This window comes from Poecilia reticulata, chromosome 15 (genome assembly GCF_904066995.2).
Source record: "Poecilia reticulata chromosome 15, P_reticulata-male-v2, whole genome shotgun sequence".
In the NCBI taxonomy this organism is placed as follows: domain Eukaryota; kingdom Metazoa; phylum Chordata; class Actinopteri; order Cyprinodontiformes; family Poeciliidae; genus Poecilia; species Poecilia reticulata.
Window position 1 is genome coordinate 10,103,309 of NC_088844.1, and position 16,544 is coordinate 10,119,852.

The window sequence follows — 16,544 nt, forward strand, 5'->3', positions numbered from 1 at the left end:
CCAGTAATACTGATAAAGACTTTGTGTATCACTTGAAAAGAAAGGGATCTAAATGCCGTAAAAGACGGATCAAACAGACATTTAGGATGTCAGTGCAGATAGGCGCTGCCCCCTCCGTCTTATGAAACGGCCTGGAGGGCTGAACGTCTTTCCTCATCCCAGTGTGATCTAGGTCACTCACTGAGGATGAACCCTCCTCCCATCTGACAGGCCAGTGGAGCAAAGTAGTCATCTCAAAGGAGTAACGGACTTACACAATAAAAACTCCATAATTTTTTATTTTTTTTTGCTCTGGTTGCAACATAACTATGGGGTCAGAGAAATACCAAAATTAATTTCTTTTAGGAAGATTTCTTCAGTCCAAAGCATATTTATACCTCTTTCCCGGCGTTTCCTGAGTCCTTTACTTTTCCTTTTAGGCCAGACAAAACCAAGCTGCTTGTATTTTCCTGCACCCCGAACACCTACAAATATGTATAAAAAAAACTATGAATCAACAAAAAACTGGCAGAATATCATAATTTATGCAAACCTTTTATATAACTTTGTATGACTTGTGTGTAATGTACACATAATACAGTCATTTAGAGAATGTCAGTACTCTTGACTACATCCTCTTTCTGATACAGTGAATCCAACAAACAACGTGAGTTGTTTATTCAAAATGCTCAGCTCCCGTTCACTGAATATTTAAATGAAACAAACAGAAACATCAGCAGGTTATAAATGAGAGAGGGAGAGTGGACAGCTGTGAGCGCTGTGCCAATTAGCGTGTCAGCTAATTACAGGAATTAGCATAACAACACTTCCTGTTTAGAATGTATTGCATGCAGACTTGAACTGACTCAGAATATCGTGTAGTAATTATTTGACTGCTTGTCCAAAGATAATTCTTGCATTAAACGCTTAAAAGGAAATGTGATAAAATGGTTCAGAAAATAGTCCTTCTGTTAGCGATGCACAGAGAAATTCAGTGATTTGGTCATCACTAAGTTCCAGCAGGTTGGAGTAGAAACATCTTTGGTATATAAAGATGTTGTCCTTAATGGAAGAAGGCTACAATTGGAGGATACGGATAGGTGCTTAAAGCTAGCTATGCTAACCGCTAACTGCTTAAAATTCAAATTTAAATGGTAAAAACATTTCATTTTGTCATGCAGCACCTGTTTGGTCATGCGACGGTGATGGTGGTGCAGCACAGGATTATGGGGAGGTAACTGCAGCAAAGAAGCAGTGGTGGTGTCAGGAGGGTGCAATATCGATTATTGGTTATGACAGCAATATATGTATCAGATATCAATATCGGCTCAGATTTTTATATTAGCGCATCCCTAGTTATTAACCAGTAAAGCTCTGATGTCTTCTCTGTTTTTGGTATAAATAAATGAATACTTAAAGAAGGAAGGCTAGAAAAATAAATATTCTGAAAGCTGTTTTTATGTTTACTTGTGTTATATTTGGAATTACTTAAAGTCTCTCTCTGCAGGTCAAAGTGTCACGAAAACTAGAGACCAGATATCGATTTCTCTGGTTTTTATTGTTGTTTGTTGCATTTGAGAAATGAGGCAACAGTAGGAAATTAAATGTTGCTTAATAAAACAGGACAGTGCCTCATTGAGCAAATCCCTCCTGCTTATTCGAGATGCATTAGGTGAGCTGATGTGCCAGAGAATGAGAGGTGGTCAAGCAAGGCCAAAGGGAGATGACGGTGCTGTTTTAGTGGCAACTCCAGTTTGTCTCAAGGGACTCACTATGAAAAAAACTGCAGACCAAGTAAAAGAAAGCGACTATTAACGCTGCTGCAGCCTGTTTGGACTTGCTTTAGTTCTGCTTTTTGTAGTTGCTGCAGAGCAACGTTTAAAGATGTTACTTTTCATTTTAGTAGCTCCTTTATTATCACAGTTTTGAAAAGACCCCAAACTAAAAACACCTCTAAACAAAAGGTTATGGTTTTTTAGAGGTTGACAAACAAAAAAAAACCCTGGAGTGGTAAAAGCTGCTCAGCCCTTTAATTAAAGGACGCAATTCAAAAAGTGTATTCAACATCAGCAAACTGATCTTTAAACAGTTAATGCCATCTTTGGAGCATTTTAATATGTTCCTCGTAATTTCAACTCCAATTCCTATACTGTAAAGCCTCTAATGCAAAAGAATATAGTTTAACTGGGTCCCCAAAAGATGCTGTATAATTTCAATGATTACGGGTGATTTATACAAGTACTGTGAAAAGTAAACTGCTGCTAACATGTTAGATTGCTCCCACCTTGTCTATCATGCGCCTGGCCTCTTCTTCTTCTGGATTTTTATTCTCCAGCTCGATAGTGTAAGTCCCCTTGTCACTGTGGTCGTCGTCCACCTCTCCCCCAGCAGTTCCAGCTCCCTTTCCGAGGATCGAAGTGTCCTCGCTGGGCGTCGTGGGGCTCCCAGTCGCCAGCCCAGTACTAGCCGAGCTCCGACCGATACTTTGGTCCTCTGACCTCTGCTTGAGCAGCACTCGGGCAGCCGTTGGAGCGCCCACAGTTACTGTGGCTGGTATGGGAGCTGGAGCTTTACCTGAAAGTAAAAAAACAAAAAAATCAGTTAAGCAGAACTTATCTTTAAGGTAAGCTTATTTTTTTTTATGGCAGAACAACACAAAGCAGTGTAAATTATGAAATGAAGTAAAGCAATTCACTCTTTTTCAACATTTTTATGATTAAAAATCTGAAAAGTGTGGCATGCATTTGCATACACCCCCATTTACTGTTATATCCTGAAATAGAGCTTCTCCAACTAATTACCTTCAGCCATCTTATTGTAAATCTTTAGCTCTGTGAAGGCCTCACAGGTTTGTCAGAGAACATTAGCGAACAAATATCATCATGAAGACCAAAGAAGACAACATATTTTGTGTTGGTCGCTCACATAAAAAAAGCAATTCAATACATTAAAGTCTGAAGTATGAGAACTTTTGCAGGGCATTGTAGGAGCACTTAATTGCATCCGTGCAGTGAGAAGCATGTAGCGACACCGGAATTGTACCTGAATCTGCAGCTGAGGCAGCTGACGTTGAAATACTGAACACCTTCGGGTGCGAGGGAGGCTGTGGACACAGTCCTTCTCCGCCCACTCCGCCCCCTAGCAGTGGAGCAGTCTGGGAAAACGAGTAAGAGCGACGCTTGCGAGGGTTTTCCTCGTCGTAGAACTCGATCATGAAAGCCGTTCGACTGCCAGTGGCTCTGGTCCCGCTGGCGGTTGCGGGCACCCCTGCGGATCCCCCTCCCGCGTGGTTGTGCGCTGTCTTCAGGCGCTCCTCGAGGGCGTGTCTACGGTTGGCGAAACGCAGGCCGAGTCCGTTCTCAGAGTCACTTTGGGTGCCGTCTTCATGTTTGCTCCCTACTGAGACACAAACAAGGCGAGACAGTTGATTCCGCGATCGTCTTTGAACAACAACAAATAATCAGATCTGAGCTCCCCGGAGTTTAAAAGCACAGGAGGCAATTTTCAAACCTAAACAGTGGCATATCAACAACACAGTGTTATAGCAACAGAAACAACATACTCTTTGAAATATAACACAACCCGACTTCATTGTAGGTGTCATGGAAAAAAAATAGAAAACGAAGCCTGCACCTGAACAACAAGAAACACATGTTTGCAAATCGTCACAGCCAACGACAACAATAAACTCTCTCTGTGGCCTGAGGTGAATCACTGAACCGTCAAGATGGATCCTAACAGCACACTGTCTGATTTACCTACCACATCACTGCAGCCGCACATGTTGCTCTGTCCCAGTTGATTCAGAGAGTCCTTTCTGTGTTGTGCGGTTCAAGACGTTGTGCCACACTAACCCAGACATGCCACCCACACAACTCGCCTACCGGCCCTGTCCAATTCAGCGGCAGTCAGTTAAAAGCGGGGGAGGGGAGAAGGGACTCATGGAGGAGTGTGGGTGGAGGGTTATGGATGAAGGAGGAGGGGAGGCGAAAGGGGAAGAAGGATAGCAGAGGAGGAGCTGGGCAGTTGGGGGATGTGTTAGAAGGAAATGGGAGCAGACGAGGAAGAGTGACTGAATTAAGTGGGAAAAACACAACAAACAGGAGGCTAAGCATGTAGCTACTTAGATTTATAGATTATCAAAGTTTAATGTTCAATGTTCAATGTATTCAGGGTATATCTATCCAATCTTACAATGAAACTACTCTGTCATAGAGAGTTTATATTTGAGGGTTTTTTTTATTGAGTACGGTGATTGAGAAAGTTTTACTCTTTCACACACTGAGTGCAATTGCAAATCTGTTCATCGGTCACACTTAATTTTTAGCACAGCTATGCTGTTTATTAAACTGCAGTCGTCATGTCAGAGTGCAATATCTCAAATGCAAAAGGCTGATTGGATCAAATATTATCTAGCATTTTATATTTTTATATTAGCGATATGTTCTGCATATTGCTAATATGTTTGAGCAGATGAATGGCTGGATCGGATTGGATAGATATACCCTCATATGGCTGAAAAATGTACAATGGTTTCATATCAGTCGATATCAATAATCATAAATAGATTTTTGTTTTAATATCTGAAATACTGCCAGATTGGTGACATGGCTCTTCCTGTTTTATCCTCAATTTCATCTGAAGTGGTTATACTCATTTTCTCCTTTAACTCCACAACGTTGTTTTTTAAGCAGTTATGAGGCACAGTAGTGAAACCTGAAACTGCTGCTGTGCAAGTCACTCTGCAGGATGTTGCTAGGTTACCAAAAAGTGAGTGAGTTAGTTGATGCCACCAACCTTGAATTGGATTTTTTCAAACAAACCACTGCATAAATTTGGGCCCCTTATTTTATACTGCAAAGGTTCTAAAGTCTGCACTAATAAAGCTAATGCGACAATGTCCACTTTTAGCTGTTTAAAAGACATCCGTCTTCATCTTTTGCTCTTCCACTGTATTTTATTTGGTCACTTTTCATGATTTAATAGAGGCTTAATAATTAAAAAAAGAAGATGAACGTACAGAAAAAAATGAGAAAGGAAAACCACAGAGTGTTACAGTAGGCAGATCCGCATTCACAGAGAGGAAGGTCTTTCATTCAGCGTGCTGTGGACAAAGAAGCCCTTAGCAGAGCCGGAGGAGAACAGAGAACAGAGGAGTCTGTGAAAGTCCAGTGCATCGTCCCGGCCGCCCCACCATGACTCACAGTGGAGCTGGCCACTGCCTCTGCCCACACACACACACGCACGCACGCGCACCCCCACACGCACACGCACACACACACACACACACACACACACACACACACACACACACACACACACACTGAACATGCTAAATAAGGAAGAACTTCCTTTACAAACACAGACAGAGAAGCAAGCATGCAACCCTAAACATACAATGTAATGCCCAAGCATTTAAAGTACCACCTGCAGCAGGATTATAAGCTTTTGCTTTGGCTATGAAGACAAAATATTATTTTTACCTCAAATGCTCCTAAATTAAAACCATAAAAACACACCACTAATTAGAAACCACATTTTTAACCTCATGAAAAAGAAACAGCATCTAAATTAATTTAAATATGCTGCAATAATGAACACAGAAGAATAAAGATCTTTTTAACCCCAGAAGAAAAATGTAACTTACCTATCGGGTAATAAATTAAAAGCTATAGCTCAGACGCCTCCTTACGGTTCCCTTGGTGAAACTCTGCCGCTCTTTCTACCAGGCACCGCTACGACACACCCTGAGCAGATCTCGAATGCCCGCGCTAACGCACGCTGCACCGCTTCTCTGCAGATCGCCGCTCAGCATGTATCAAACATGCACACGGAGCCTAGCACCACATGACTCGCACACCTTTGGAAGACGGTGGAAAGCGTTCCTCACACAAAATACTGAAGCCGCTTCACACTCAAGACAGATGCTCACAGTGCCTGCAGTTCGCATCACTGTTACTATAACAACTTTCAGCCAAAGGCATCTTTCTCTCTCTCTCTGCCTCTCTCTCTCCTACCTCGTCGCCTCCTTTTCTGCTTTTACTGCAACCCAAACAACAACCCTTTCTTTCTTTCTCTCCTTCTGAACACTCACCTTTGCAGCTAATCCTGCTTCCATTGCTTTTGTCAGCTTCCTTTCCTCCCATCTCCTCCACTCACCTGGAGAAAACCTTCCTTCATCAATCTCTCTCCGTTGTCTCCCTCATCTCTCCCTCACTAGTCATGTCTTTCTTTTCAACCCCTTCTCTGCCCCACTTGAATCTTATCCTCAGCTTCCCATAACTCATCCTTGTCTAGGAGTGAAAACGCCGGTCAGTTAATCAGCTAAAAACAACGGCATCCATCAGGTGAGCCGATCTGTCAGCCCACTGACACACCCGTTAGTGGTCCTAACTCCATCTAATAAATTGGCTTCACCATTGTCCCCCACCGCCTCGCAGATTTCCGTTTCCATCAGCTCACACAGGCTCCGCCCCTAATATAGTGCATCTAATAGGCTAAAAGGAGGCCAGAGACAACCTAACCTTCAATAACACTCCAAGGAAGGTCTTGAACTGTGGACAACTTGAACATAATTCTTAGTTTTATGGGCAGAAACAGAGATGGGGAAGGTAAAAGCTTCCGAATTACATGTTTTACACCAGTAAATGTGGCTCTGGTTTAAATTAGGTACAAACTGTAAGAAATATAATGACTTTCAATACATCCTATATACATGCAGTCATAATGGGTAAAGCTCTGACTTTGCTATTTGGAATGTTTTTATCATCTGAGCAAAAAAAGAAAGCAACATAAATATCCTTAGACAAATGGAGACTAAGGAGATAAAATCAGTTCATTTTGACAATAAAATGATAATAATGTATATCAGAATATCCGAAAATAACCACGGTATTATTTTAATAAAAATTCATATAAGCAAAATGGAAATCTTATTTCCACTTAACATTGTTGTTTTATTGATAAACCTGGATCTAGCAATGAAGCAACTTTGCTGCCAGAGAAACACAGTTCTGCAGTAAACTATAATAACCACAAACATGTACAGCATTGGGAACATTGATGGAAGAAAAAGCAAAGTTTGCTGGATATTATGGAGATTCTGTGATTCAGGGAGATCAAGGAAATAAATTACATGCTTTGCACCACAAGCAAACCTTCCAGTTGGACCTTCAGCTGGAGAGTTTCCAGTCCCCTGCTTCCTCTACTCAAACCAGGCACCGTTACTTTGAGTCCGTATCTATTTATGTGTCGTTTCCACACTTTGTTCAGTGATTTAGGTTTAATGAAACAGCAACACCAGCGTGGAGCAGCTTTAATTTAGGAAAGTAATATTAAACAAAGTCAAATAGAAAGTCTTAAAATGCCCTAAATCATATTAGATAATAAACTATATTACCAGGTTGTTGAACTGGAGGTTCTTGAAAAATGTATTATCTGAAGGAAGCTTAGTGGTATTTAAAAATGGAGATCTGACAGATGAGTTTGCTTAAAATCTGGATAAAAGATGATAAACAAAGAGAGTCCTGCATAATAAAGTAGTAATAAAGCAAATACTTGAAAATTGGGGAAAACTTAACCAGTGCACAATGGCAGGGCTTTGGAAAATATTAAACATGTGGAACTAGAATAAAGCCAAACGATTAAATTTTTTTTATAGTGGAGTGAAAAGGAGTTCATTATTTTAATAAGATGGCTACTCTGTACTTCGTCCTGTAATAAACAGAGAGGTTTTCCTCTAAAAACTGGGCACAATCTCATCAGTTTATTGCAGACTGTTCTTCAATCGGCAGACTTGGTCCAGCAGCAGGATTGTGACTCAAAACTTCACACTAGCAGCATTTGGTCAAACAAAGTCCAAGGTAGAACTAATCCAAATAATGTCTCCTGCACACAGTTTACAAAACTAACTCATCTAAACAGTTTGAACAAAATTTTCCAATCTTACCTAAAATATAAATACCAATGGTACTTCAAATACCACTGACTATGTAGAACGATACTTGGTACAATCTCACTGCAAGGCTCAATAAGCACTTTTGGGTAAAAGTTTTAGAAATGGCAAAAAGACAAATTCCAAATGTTGGGATGAGGCTGTTTCTTATTGATTTGCACAGACAAACAGAAACAATTAACATTAAAATAAATGTTTATTTTAGGCGATGGTGTAACTTTTCAGGAAAATCACTGATAGAAACTTGTTAGATAACAAAGCAGCAACGTTAGAGTCATTTTCTTGGTGCAAACAGGATGAAGAGACGTGTAAAAAGAGTCGGACCTGTACCTTTGAGCCTCTTTAGGTGGACCGGGACGTCGCTCTTAATGCTCTTGCTGTCATCCTCGGTGGACTCGGTGTGCACTAGCGTGGGGTCGTTGTGAGCCAGCCAATCCGCCACCTTGCTCTCAGACGCCATCATGGCGGCCTGCAGCGTGGTGAGGTCCTTGCTTCCCGAGCCACCGCTTCCCGCCGTGCTCTTCTTGGTGCGGGACCTGTGGTGGTCCGACGCGAACTTTGACACGTGGTCTTTAATGGTGACTTTCCCTGGAGAGGTGTTGTCAAACTCTATGGTGAAGGAGGCGTGCCCTTGAGCTGTGGAGCAGACGGTGCACTTTCAGCTTTTGTGTCCCGTCGACAGTAAAAGTAAAGGCTGCTAACTCAAGCACTTTTAAAATGTTGATGTGCAGTATAGTTGTGGCATAAAGACGCTTTCCCTAATGCCATCTAGGTTACAGGGAAATACTGCGATAAAATAAAATGTGTTACTAACTAACCTTTATTAATATTGCACATTTTATGGAGCAAAAACATTAGAACTGTTCAATTAAATGAGAATATATATGAATAAACCCAATCCTCTAGATCTCTTTCACCTGCAGCGGTGTGGCTTTGACTGGGAGCATCCTCTGTGTCCTTGGTGGGAATTTCATGGATGCCGTTATTTGCCATGTGACCTTCCTTTGTGGGGACCTCAAAGTAACTGGAATCGAGAGCAGGGGACGCATGAAGGCCGTCCTCTTTAGCTTTCTCTCCCCGACGCGCCTCCTTGCTCTCTGTTGTTAGAAAACAAATAAATGTATTCTTACTGCAGCGTGACTGTTGTAATTTTGTTTTTTAAATAACATATAAATACTGCAGCGTCAAAGATGGCTACTATGTTTTATTACAAAAAGTAGCATAAAATGAAGGTAATGAAAGGGGAAGGTCAAGTTAAAACTGCAAATGGACTAATTAAATCCAGGCTTGTTTCTGGATGGAAAAGAAGGATGGAGGAGGAGAATGGACATCTGTCTCATTTTCGCTCGCTGTCACTCAAAGCATAAAGTGACGGCGAGGCTCTTTAAAAAGTGCAGCATTTATATTCTCTTCAGTCGCTATTAACCAACAGAGCCTCTGATGGGACTGATTATGATTAACGACACTTTCAGGAATTAAAGGAGCCATCTGCTTCGTTTTTGGAGGAAAACGCAGGAACATATGGCAGCTGGCGAATACGGACAAAAAAACACAGAAACTTTGTGCAAAATTGAATCATTTGTAAGTCATTTATCTGTGCAATTCGTTGTAAATTATACATGCTTAAATTAAATTATGAATTAAATTAGGAAATGTGTCTTCCACTTTCATTAGTTCAGATCAGCTTAGCTAAAAAAGAAAGAAAATCTCTCATAATTACATAATTACTGGTAGTCAGCATAAACCATTAGGCAATACTGGACAGATGCACAACATGGCTGACACCGAAACAAGAGGGACTCAAGCACCTTTTTAGGACTGTGTCTGGTTGCTTCTTGTGTCCGTTTATTAAACAATTAAAATTATTAATGATCTAAATAGTGCTACTTTTTTTTGTGAACCTGAAAACATACTACAAAATTTATAAATTGGCTATAAAGATTAGAATTGCATCGAGAAACAGGTTAGCGACCAGAATTGGCCTGAGACCAGTTGAATGGCCCCAACCAGTGGTCAGCGGGTCAGAAACACAAATATCTGATCGTTTCCATATGTAAGCGCTAATAAATTACTGCTACAGTGGGGTAAAAGAAACTCAAAGTCAGACATTCAAACAGATTTTCAGTATCAGTTAGTTAGGAATCTTCTATAAGGAAACAGTGTTTTCTAAGAAGGTGGATCAGCTTTTTACTAAGGCTGCTACAACACAGAGCCAGACTTGCTGGCCCAAAAAGACCACTCAGATATAAAATTAGTTGTATATGTGACAGAAATAATCTTATTACCTGATGTAAATGAATTTGATATAGTGTTTCTGTATCGTCTTTAACCACATACTAAAAGTAAGAATAGCGAATCGTCTATACTACATGAACACTCGCTAGATTAATAAATATGCTGTTGGGGTAAAGTACAGTACATTAACCAACAGTGACTCAATTTTTCTATTTCACAAAATACGGAACAGATACAGCAAATTAAATTAAATACCTTAAAGATTCTCCCACTAGCAAAAAGCAGCAGGAAGAAGACAGCAAAGTCAAAAGTTGTGTCCTCGCACCAGAGGAGGTTGTTACAAACTGAAAGTATTTTAGCAGCTATATGGATTTGAGAGTAACTCTTACTGGAGGGTTAGCTAATGATTTCTGCAGGGTAAAGAGCAGTCTGTTAAGAATGGGTTTGTGTGTGTGAGTTAGGAGAAAGAAATGGAGTCGTTGCGATGGTGTAACCCAATCGGGTTTAGTGACAATACACATGGAGGGGGAGTTAGGGAGTGGTGACAACAGAGCCTTTTTTTTTTTTTTTTTTTTACTCTGCAAGAGAAAAATGCACTAAAATAAAACTGACATACACATGCTAGCAACAAAACACACACTGAAACAGAATCATTTCCTGTCCTTAACCTCCCACTTCCCCTTCACTCCTACATCTCACATAGACTGTGGAACGCTCATGTTATTTTTGAAACACCCATATCAGATAAAATCTCTTTTTAATGCAGAGGCTCAAGCCAAATACACCAGAGCTTTCCGGACACACGCTGCTTCACAGAGGCGCTCCAACATTTCATCATCTACACCACAGTTATTCGTCTAACATTTAATACTGCTAGAAGGGAAAATAATTTCCACTCACCCACTCCCGAGGCTGACGTAGCCAGACCCATAACGCTGGATATTTGGAAAGGTTTCAAGGTTTCAAATAGTTTTTGTGTCCGAACACAAACACTATTTGCGAAAACCAACAAATCAGGGCAAACAGACTCCTAGGAGCTGGAGAACAAAGTCTTCCTTCACAGGGCAGCCAAGATGATGCCAGACTAGCAGTGCAGATGTGCAGAGAGATTGGAGGATGCTCCAGTCTGCTCTCGTGTTTGTGTTATGATTCCACACTGGTTCGCTAACCCAGCCTGGCACAGACTGATTTTGATTCTCTGAGCTGGTGTGGCCACTAATCCTGTTAAGGGGACCCCCCTCTCTCACACACACTCATATTGTTAAGTAGACAGACATCCATGCAGACTCTGAAAAGAGGCTTTGTATTCACTTGGATGTAAATGATTATTAATAAAAGCAAACCCTCGCTGCCAGTCGCTGCCTGAACAGCAAAAGCAAAACAAGCTGACCTCACCTTTGTGAAGCAATTGTTTTACAACCAAAGAAAAACATATAGTACGTCACAGTGCGTGTTGTATCTGTCGTCTATAAAATAGTATTCTGTTGGTGCAAATCTACCGACACAGTGATTCATCTGGCCGATTATTCACCAGATTATTTCCCTTTCGAAATAATCTGAGAGATTATCTGGTAAAAAAAAAAAAATTGAGAAAAAAATGTAATAACATCCCAGCCATCAGTTACAATCCCAACTAAGTAATCAGGCTACGGGTTGATTCCCACTAACAGTGAACATACCGTCAAATAACAGCTCCAATCTACCTAGAGAGGTTGAAATTTAAAGATAAAGAATGTAAACGCATATACAAATCAATAAAAGGAGCAAGTTGTTTAGAAACTCAAATCTTGTATCTTTCACATATCAGATTAAGGAAAAAAGCTTGGAAATCTCCAAATAATCTTTTTTTCTATTTTTCTTTTCACATACTTTTTCAGACCAAATTTACAAAAAAAAAAATTAACACTTTTCCATGATATTCAAAACCATATACAGACAGAGGTCTCACAAGTAATCTTTTTAAAAATCCTGGTCTGTTTCCATGATAACTAGTTGCAATACCAGAAGTGTTTTCTTTTCACCCTTTAGAGTGACGTTACCAGGAAATGAGAGACTGTATTGGCTGCTGAGGTCGTTGATTTAATACCTGATTTAATGTGATGTTAAAGTCTTGAGTTTGGGAGTCTTCCCAAGTGACTTGAATCTTGATATCTTGGCAGCCATATTTAAAATCCTGCTTGTGGACATGAGAGCATCTGAAAATGTTAAAAAATCCCACCTGAAATGGAGCCGTCGTGTTTTTTGGACTTGGTTTCCTGTTTGAAGGAGTTTTCATCGTCTGCGTCTCCATCCCCCCACCACGATGGCTGACCGTACAGGGGGGTCCCACGAGGCAGAGCTGTACTGTCCCCTGAGACAAACATGCACATTTCAACAAAACTGCACAGATAATTTTTTTTAACATTTTCTCTAAACCATTGTGGAATAAAAATGAGTCCAACTAATGTTTGTGTGTAAGTTTATTTCCTCATTTTTGCATTGTTATCAAACACTATTCTTTGATTTCTTTCTCTGTCATGCATAGGTAGTGTAAATGTATTGCTGTTATGGAATTAATAATACTTTTTTTCAGGATGGAAGCTGACAGGGATGAAACATCCGGTGCAAACCTCTTTTCAAAGCAGATTTAAGAATGCAGAGAAAATCACAGTTTCTGTAAAGATCCTCCTGTGGATTTCACAACGTCACAGCTCGCTCCACTGCTTCTTACTTTCTTCCTTTAGCCTCCGGTCCTTTAAAGGCCCCCTGTTATCTTCAGCTGGTGTGACTTTAGTCACAGTTGTAAACATAATTACAGAGGCAGGTTTCCAAATCACATATCATTTTGTGTGAAAGCTACAGAATGTGTATTATGAGGAGTAATGTATGTTTGGCTTCCAGTAACAGTTAAATTACACATTTCAGTGGCAGACAGAGTAACACTAGCAGATGGGTGTAATACTGCATGTTTAGAAATATTGTGCTTCTGATATTTCCTTCAGAAAGGCTGAGATGACAGATGGTTTTGCTTGTTAAATTTCCTCTTGCTGATTAATCTGTTCAAATAAACATATAAGCTCCATGTGGCCTTGTTTTAACAACTGGTTATTAACCTGAATCCCTGTTATCTCCATGCCCGACCAGTGACAGACCCTCAAATTAAAACTTCTCTTATTCCTTTTTCCTTTATGGGGCTCTGAATTTTGGAGGGCCACAGTTGTAAACAAGTTATTTTTTCTTAATCTGTTCTGCTTGGTCAAATAAAAGCTAAGGCAAAGTAAATACAATATGTTTACAATGTAACTGCATGCTAGGCTAAGATAAAAATAATAATAATTTCACAACATTTAGTCTGAAAAGAAACTGTCTTTGAACAGAAAACTTTTGCAGAGTATCTGCAGGTTTTAGCAAGTTACCTTGAATAAAATGTAAGACCAAAAACTGTAAATATAGGGGATGGTTGGGGGAATCCTGCTGTATTCCAATCGAGTATCGCAAAAATCCCAGTCGTGACAAGCTTAAAAGTTTTGTTTGTATAGAATGCGCCTAGCCTCATAATTGTTGGCAACAGAAGTGAACCAGTGGTGAAAATAAATGTTTTGTAGGCAAGGGGATAATTTGCAATGACCCATGATAGATGTAGAACAGCTAGCTAGTTAGCAAGCAAAGGCATATTAGCAGCTAGTTACCAGTAGCCTCAACTGCCTCAAGGCACAGAATGAGACAAACATCTCTGTGCACGGCTCAAACTTTTGCCAGACAGAAAAGTCCCGTGAGAAAGAAAAAACAAAAAACACCTGTGATTCAATTATTTAAGGCCAAAATAAAAATAAAAACATTTATTCAATTGATTTTTTCCACCCTTAAAAGGACTATTTAAGACTTTTTAATGCTCGGGCACCCCGAAAGTACAAAAAACAATCTTTGTAGCACATTAAAGTCAAAGCGAAGCCAATGTTTTTGAATTACAATCTCATTCTCCGTCACCATTTCTGTCACCTATCCTATTTAGAGAAAACACAAATAATTCACATGATAATTCCCTCGTTCTTCTGCAGCTCACCTAACTTCTCTTCTGCTTTCTGAGAGTCCAGCGGCTTGGTCGGCTGTTCTCTGGAGGAAGTGACCCCATCTGCTGCTCTGCTCTCCGCAGACTTTGGAGTGCCGCCGCTCGGTGACTTTGGCGTTTTCATTGGGGCCTTAGAAGGAGAATGGCTCTTGGTCGTGTTGGTCGTGGTTTCACCGTTGGACAGCTTCTTGCTGAGCTGGAGGCCACTGGTGAACTTTTCATGCTGGAAGGAGATTACATTTTAATAAATGTGATGTATAAACATAACATCAAAAATGTGAAAGGGACGCGTTAGGTGTTTTCACCTTTAGAGCTTCCTCAGGCACAGTGAGCTCTCCTCTCACCACCGTGAACAGGTTGGTATGTGAAACAGAAAAGGTTAAGGAAATACTGACCACATTAATGTAGCAATGAAACACAAAAGCAAAATTGAATGTAGATCATAGTATATCACAATATTACTAACGTCATTTATTTCAGTAATTTAGTCAAAAAGTAAAACTAATGCGTAGTACAGATATATTAATCATGGTGATATATTTGTAGAGCTCATTTTTGTTAGCTTAGACGATCGTGGCTTTACTCCAACAATTCAGTATGTCAGACATAACCAATAGACGTAGCATTACTGTAAGAATGAGCTTAGCTCAATAATCAGAATGAGGATGAGATTGAGTTCACTGGATATGTGAGGCTTCACAGAGTATAAAGTGAAATAATGAAAGGATATCATATCCAAACCTCAGCTTGTCCTCCAATTTGAGCGTGATGTACATCTGCTCCTGAATGCGGACATCGTTTACAAAGGTCTGGAGAGAAAGCAGACAAAAAACCTGAAACTAAACAGAAAAACTAAGCTAAAAATCTAAAAACCACCTGTTTCTTTGAGAATGATTCAGTCAGTAAAGTTCATTTATTAAATATTAGAAGAAGGATATGATTATGTTTGTTTGTTTTTTGTTTCAAAATTTGTAAACATTCTACAAAAAATATTCTCTTCATATTTTACGGCATAAGGCAGTATGTTATTTTGTTTCGTGTAAACGAGTCACTTATTTACTAGTAATTTAAAGAGTAACATACATTTTATTGTAATTTATTGATAATTGTTGTGTTAGCAGCAAAAACTATAGTCTTTGTTATAGATCTTTGCACAATCAGCCATGTTTCTCTTTTTGTTGGAAGGTTTAGCTCCAATCTCTCCTTCTCCAGAACTCATTCACCCTCGTTACGCTGTGCAGGCAGATCAAATACCACTGACCAGCAAATAAAACTCTCACATATTTCCACTTTTTTTTGTACCAAAACATTCCTTTCTTCTCTCTAGTGTGATAAAATTACAGCTTAAGAATTTCGCAGTGAAAAGGTTTCAGAAAGAGAGCAATTGGTCCAAACGTTTTTACTGGCTAACCCATGTGTGGCAAACCCACAGCACTCCCACTGACTCAGCAGGGAAAACTTCCTCTGAATCAAGCCAAAGGAGCTGGATGGCTAACAGCGCAGGAGGAAGTGACTCTGACTTCCTGTCTGAGAGCCGGAGAGGATGTGAGGGACACGGCACAGATGTGCCTCATCTGGTGGGCTCTGACTGAGCTCTAATCACAACTTATGACTAATGCCAATGAATGGGTTTAACAGGGCAGCTGTGACCAACTTCTACTTAACTTTACTGTCAGAGGAGAAAGAAACTGTTAAGAAGTCAAATTAAGCTACCAATAAACTTAAAGATGTGAATAAAGTAAAAGTGCAAAATAAAATAACTTTAAATTTTCCACTTAAATCAAACTCCAGATCTTTCCAGACGAGGTAGGAGCTTGTTCGCTTTTTATTGCGTTTTCTTCTTTGATTGTTTTCATTACTTTTCCGTTCTTTGCACTTCACCATGTCGTCACTCACCCCGTTCAGACTTCCAAGGTCCTTCACTTTGTGTTCGTCAGTCCCCGGCTCGTAGTTGATGACTGCGTGCTGCTTGTCCACGCTACGAGACTTTAAAACACAAAAATAAACAAACGAGGAAATATATGAATCCAGTGGGGACCCTAGAAGAAGAACCCTATTTAGCTATACCTAATAATTGAAAGAAAAATCTGATTTGGACATTTCAAATCGTATTTTAGCTGTTGTTTCATTAAGTAAAAATATGAGACCGCTGGGACATTTTTGCACTCACATCACAGATTTACAAGAAGTCAAAGGAAAAAAGCAAGAGAATAAAACAGGAGGTGAAATATTGATTTTTCTACAGCTAATAGAAGCATGCCTATCAGCTGTTGAGAGAGTAAACTGTTTTTAAAACAAACACAGCGGCTCCCCTTCTGCATTTATAAG

At 39.9% G+C, this 16,544-nt stretch overlaps 1 protein-coding gene across 9 annotated transcripts in view; it reads right to left on the reverse strand.

The window, feature by feature from the left end:
• cep170aa (centrosomal protein 170Aa) overlaps positions 1-16,544 on the reverse strand; it is a 40,523-nt gene that overhangs the window by 9,865 nt on the left and 14,114 nt on the right. For 6 of the 9 annotated variants that reach the window (XM_081616329.1, XM_081616332.1, XM_081616326.1 and 3 more), the window contains exons 4-13: positions 16,113-16,202; positions 14,944-15,025; positions 14,522-14,577; positions 14,211-14,439; positions 12,387-12,518; positions 8,851-9,030; positions 8,264-8,569; positions 3,022-3,378; positions 2,264-2,553; positions 378-464 (exon numbers count right to left, since the gene is read on the reverse strand). In XM_081616329.1, the coding sequence (XP_081472455.1) occupies positions 378-464; positions 2,264-2,553; positions 3,022-3,378; positions 8,264-8,569; positions 8,851-9,030; positions 12,387-12,518; positions 14,211-14,439; positions 14,522-14,577; positions 14,944-15,025; positions 16,113-16,202 (1,809 nt within the window). Of the gene's footprint in view, positions 1-377; positions 465-2,263; positions 2,554-3,021; positions 3,379-8,263; positions 8,570-8,850; positions 9,031-11,068; positions 11,226-12,386; positions 12,519-14,210; positions 14,440-14,521; positions 14,578-14,943; positions 15,026-16,112; positions 16,203-16,544 lie in introns of those variants that run through there. The other 3 variants (XM_081616335.1, XM_081616328.1, XM_081616334.1) reach the window with 2 other exon arrangements.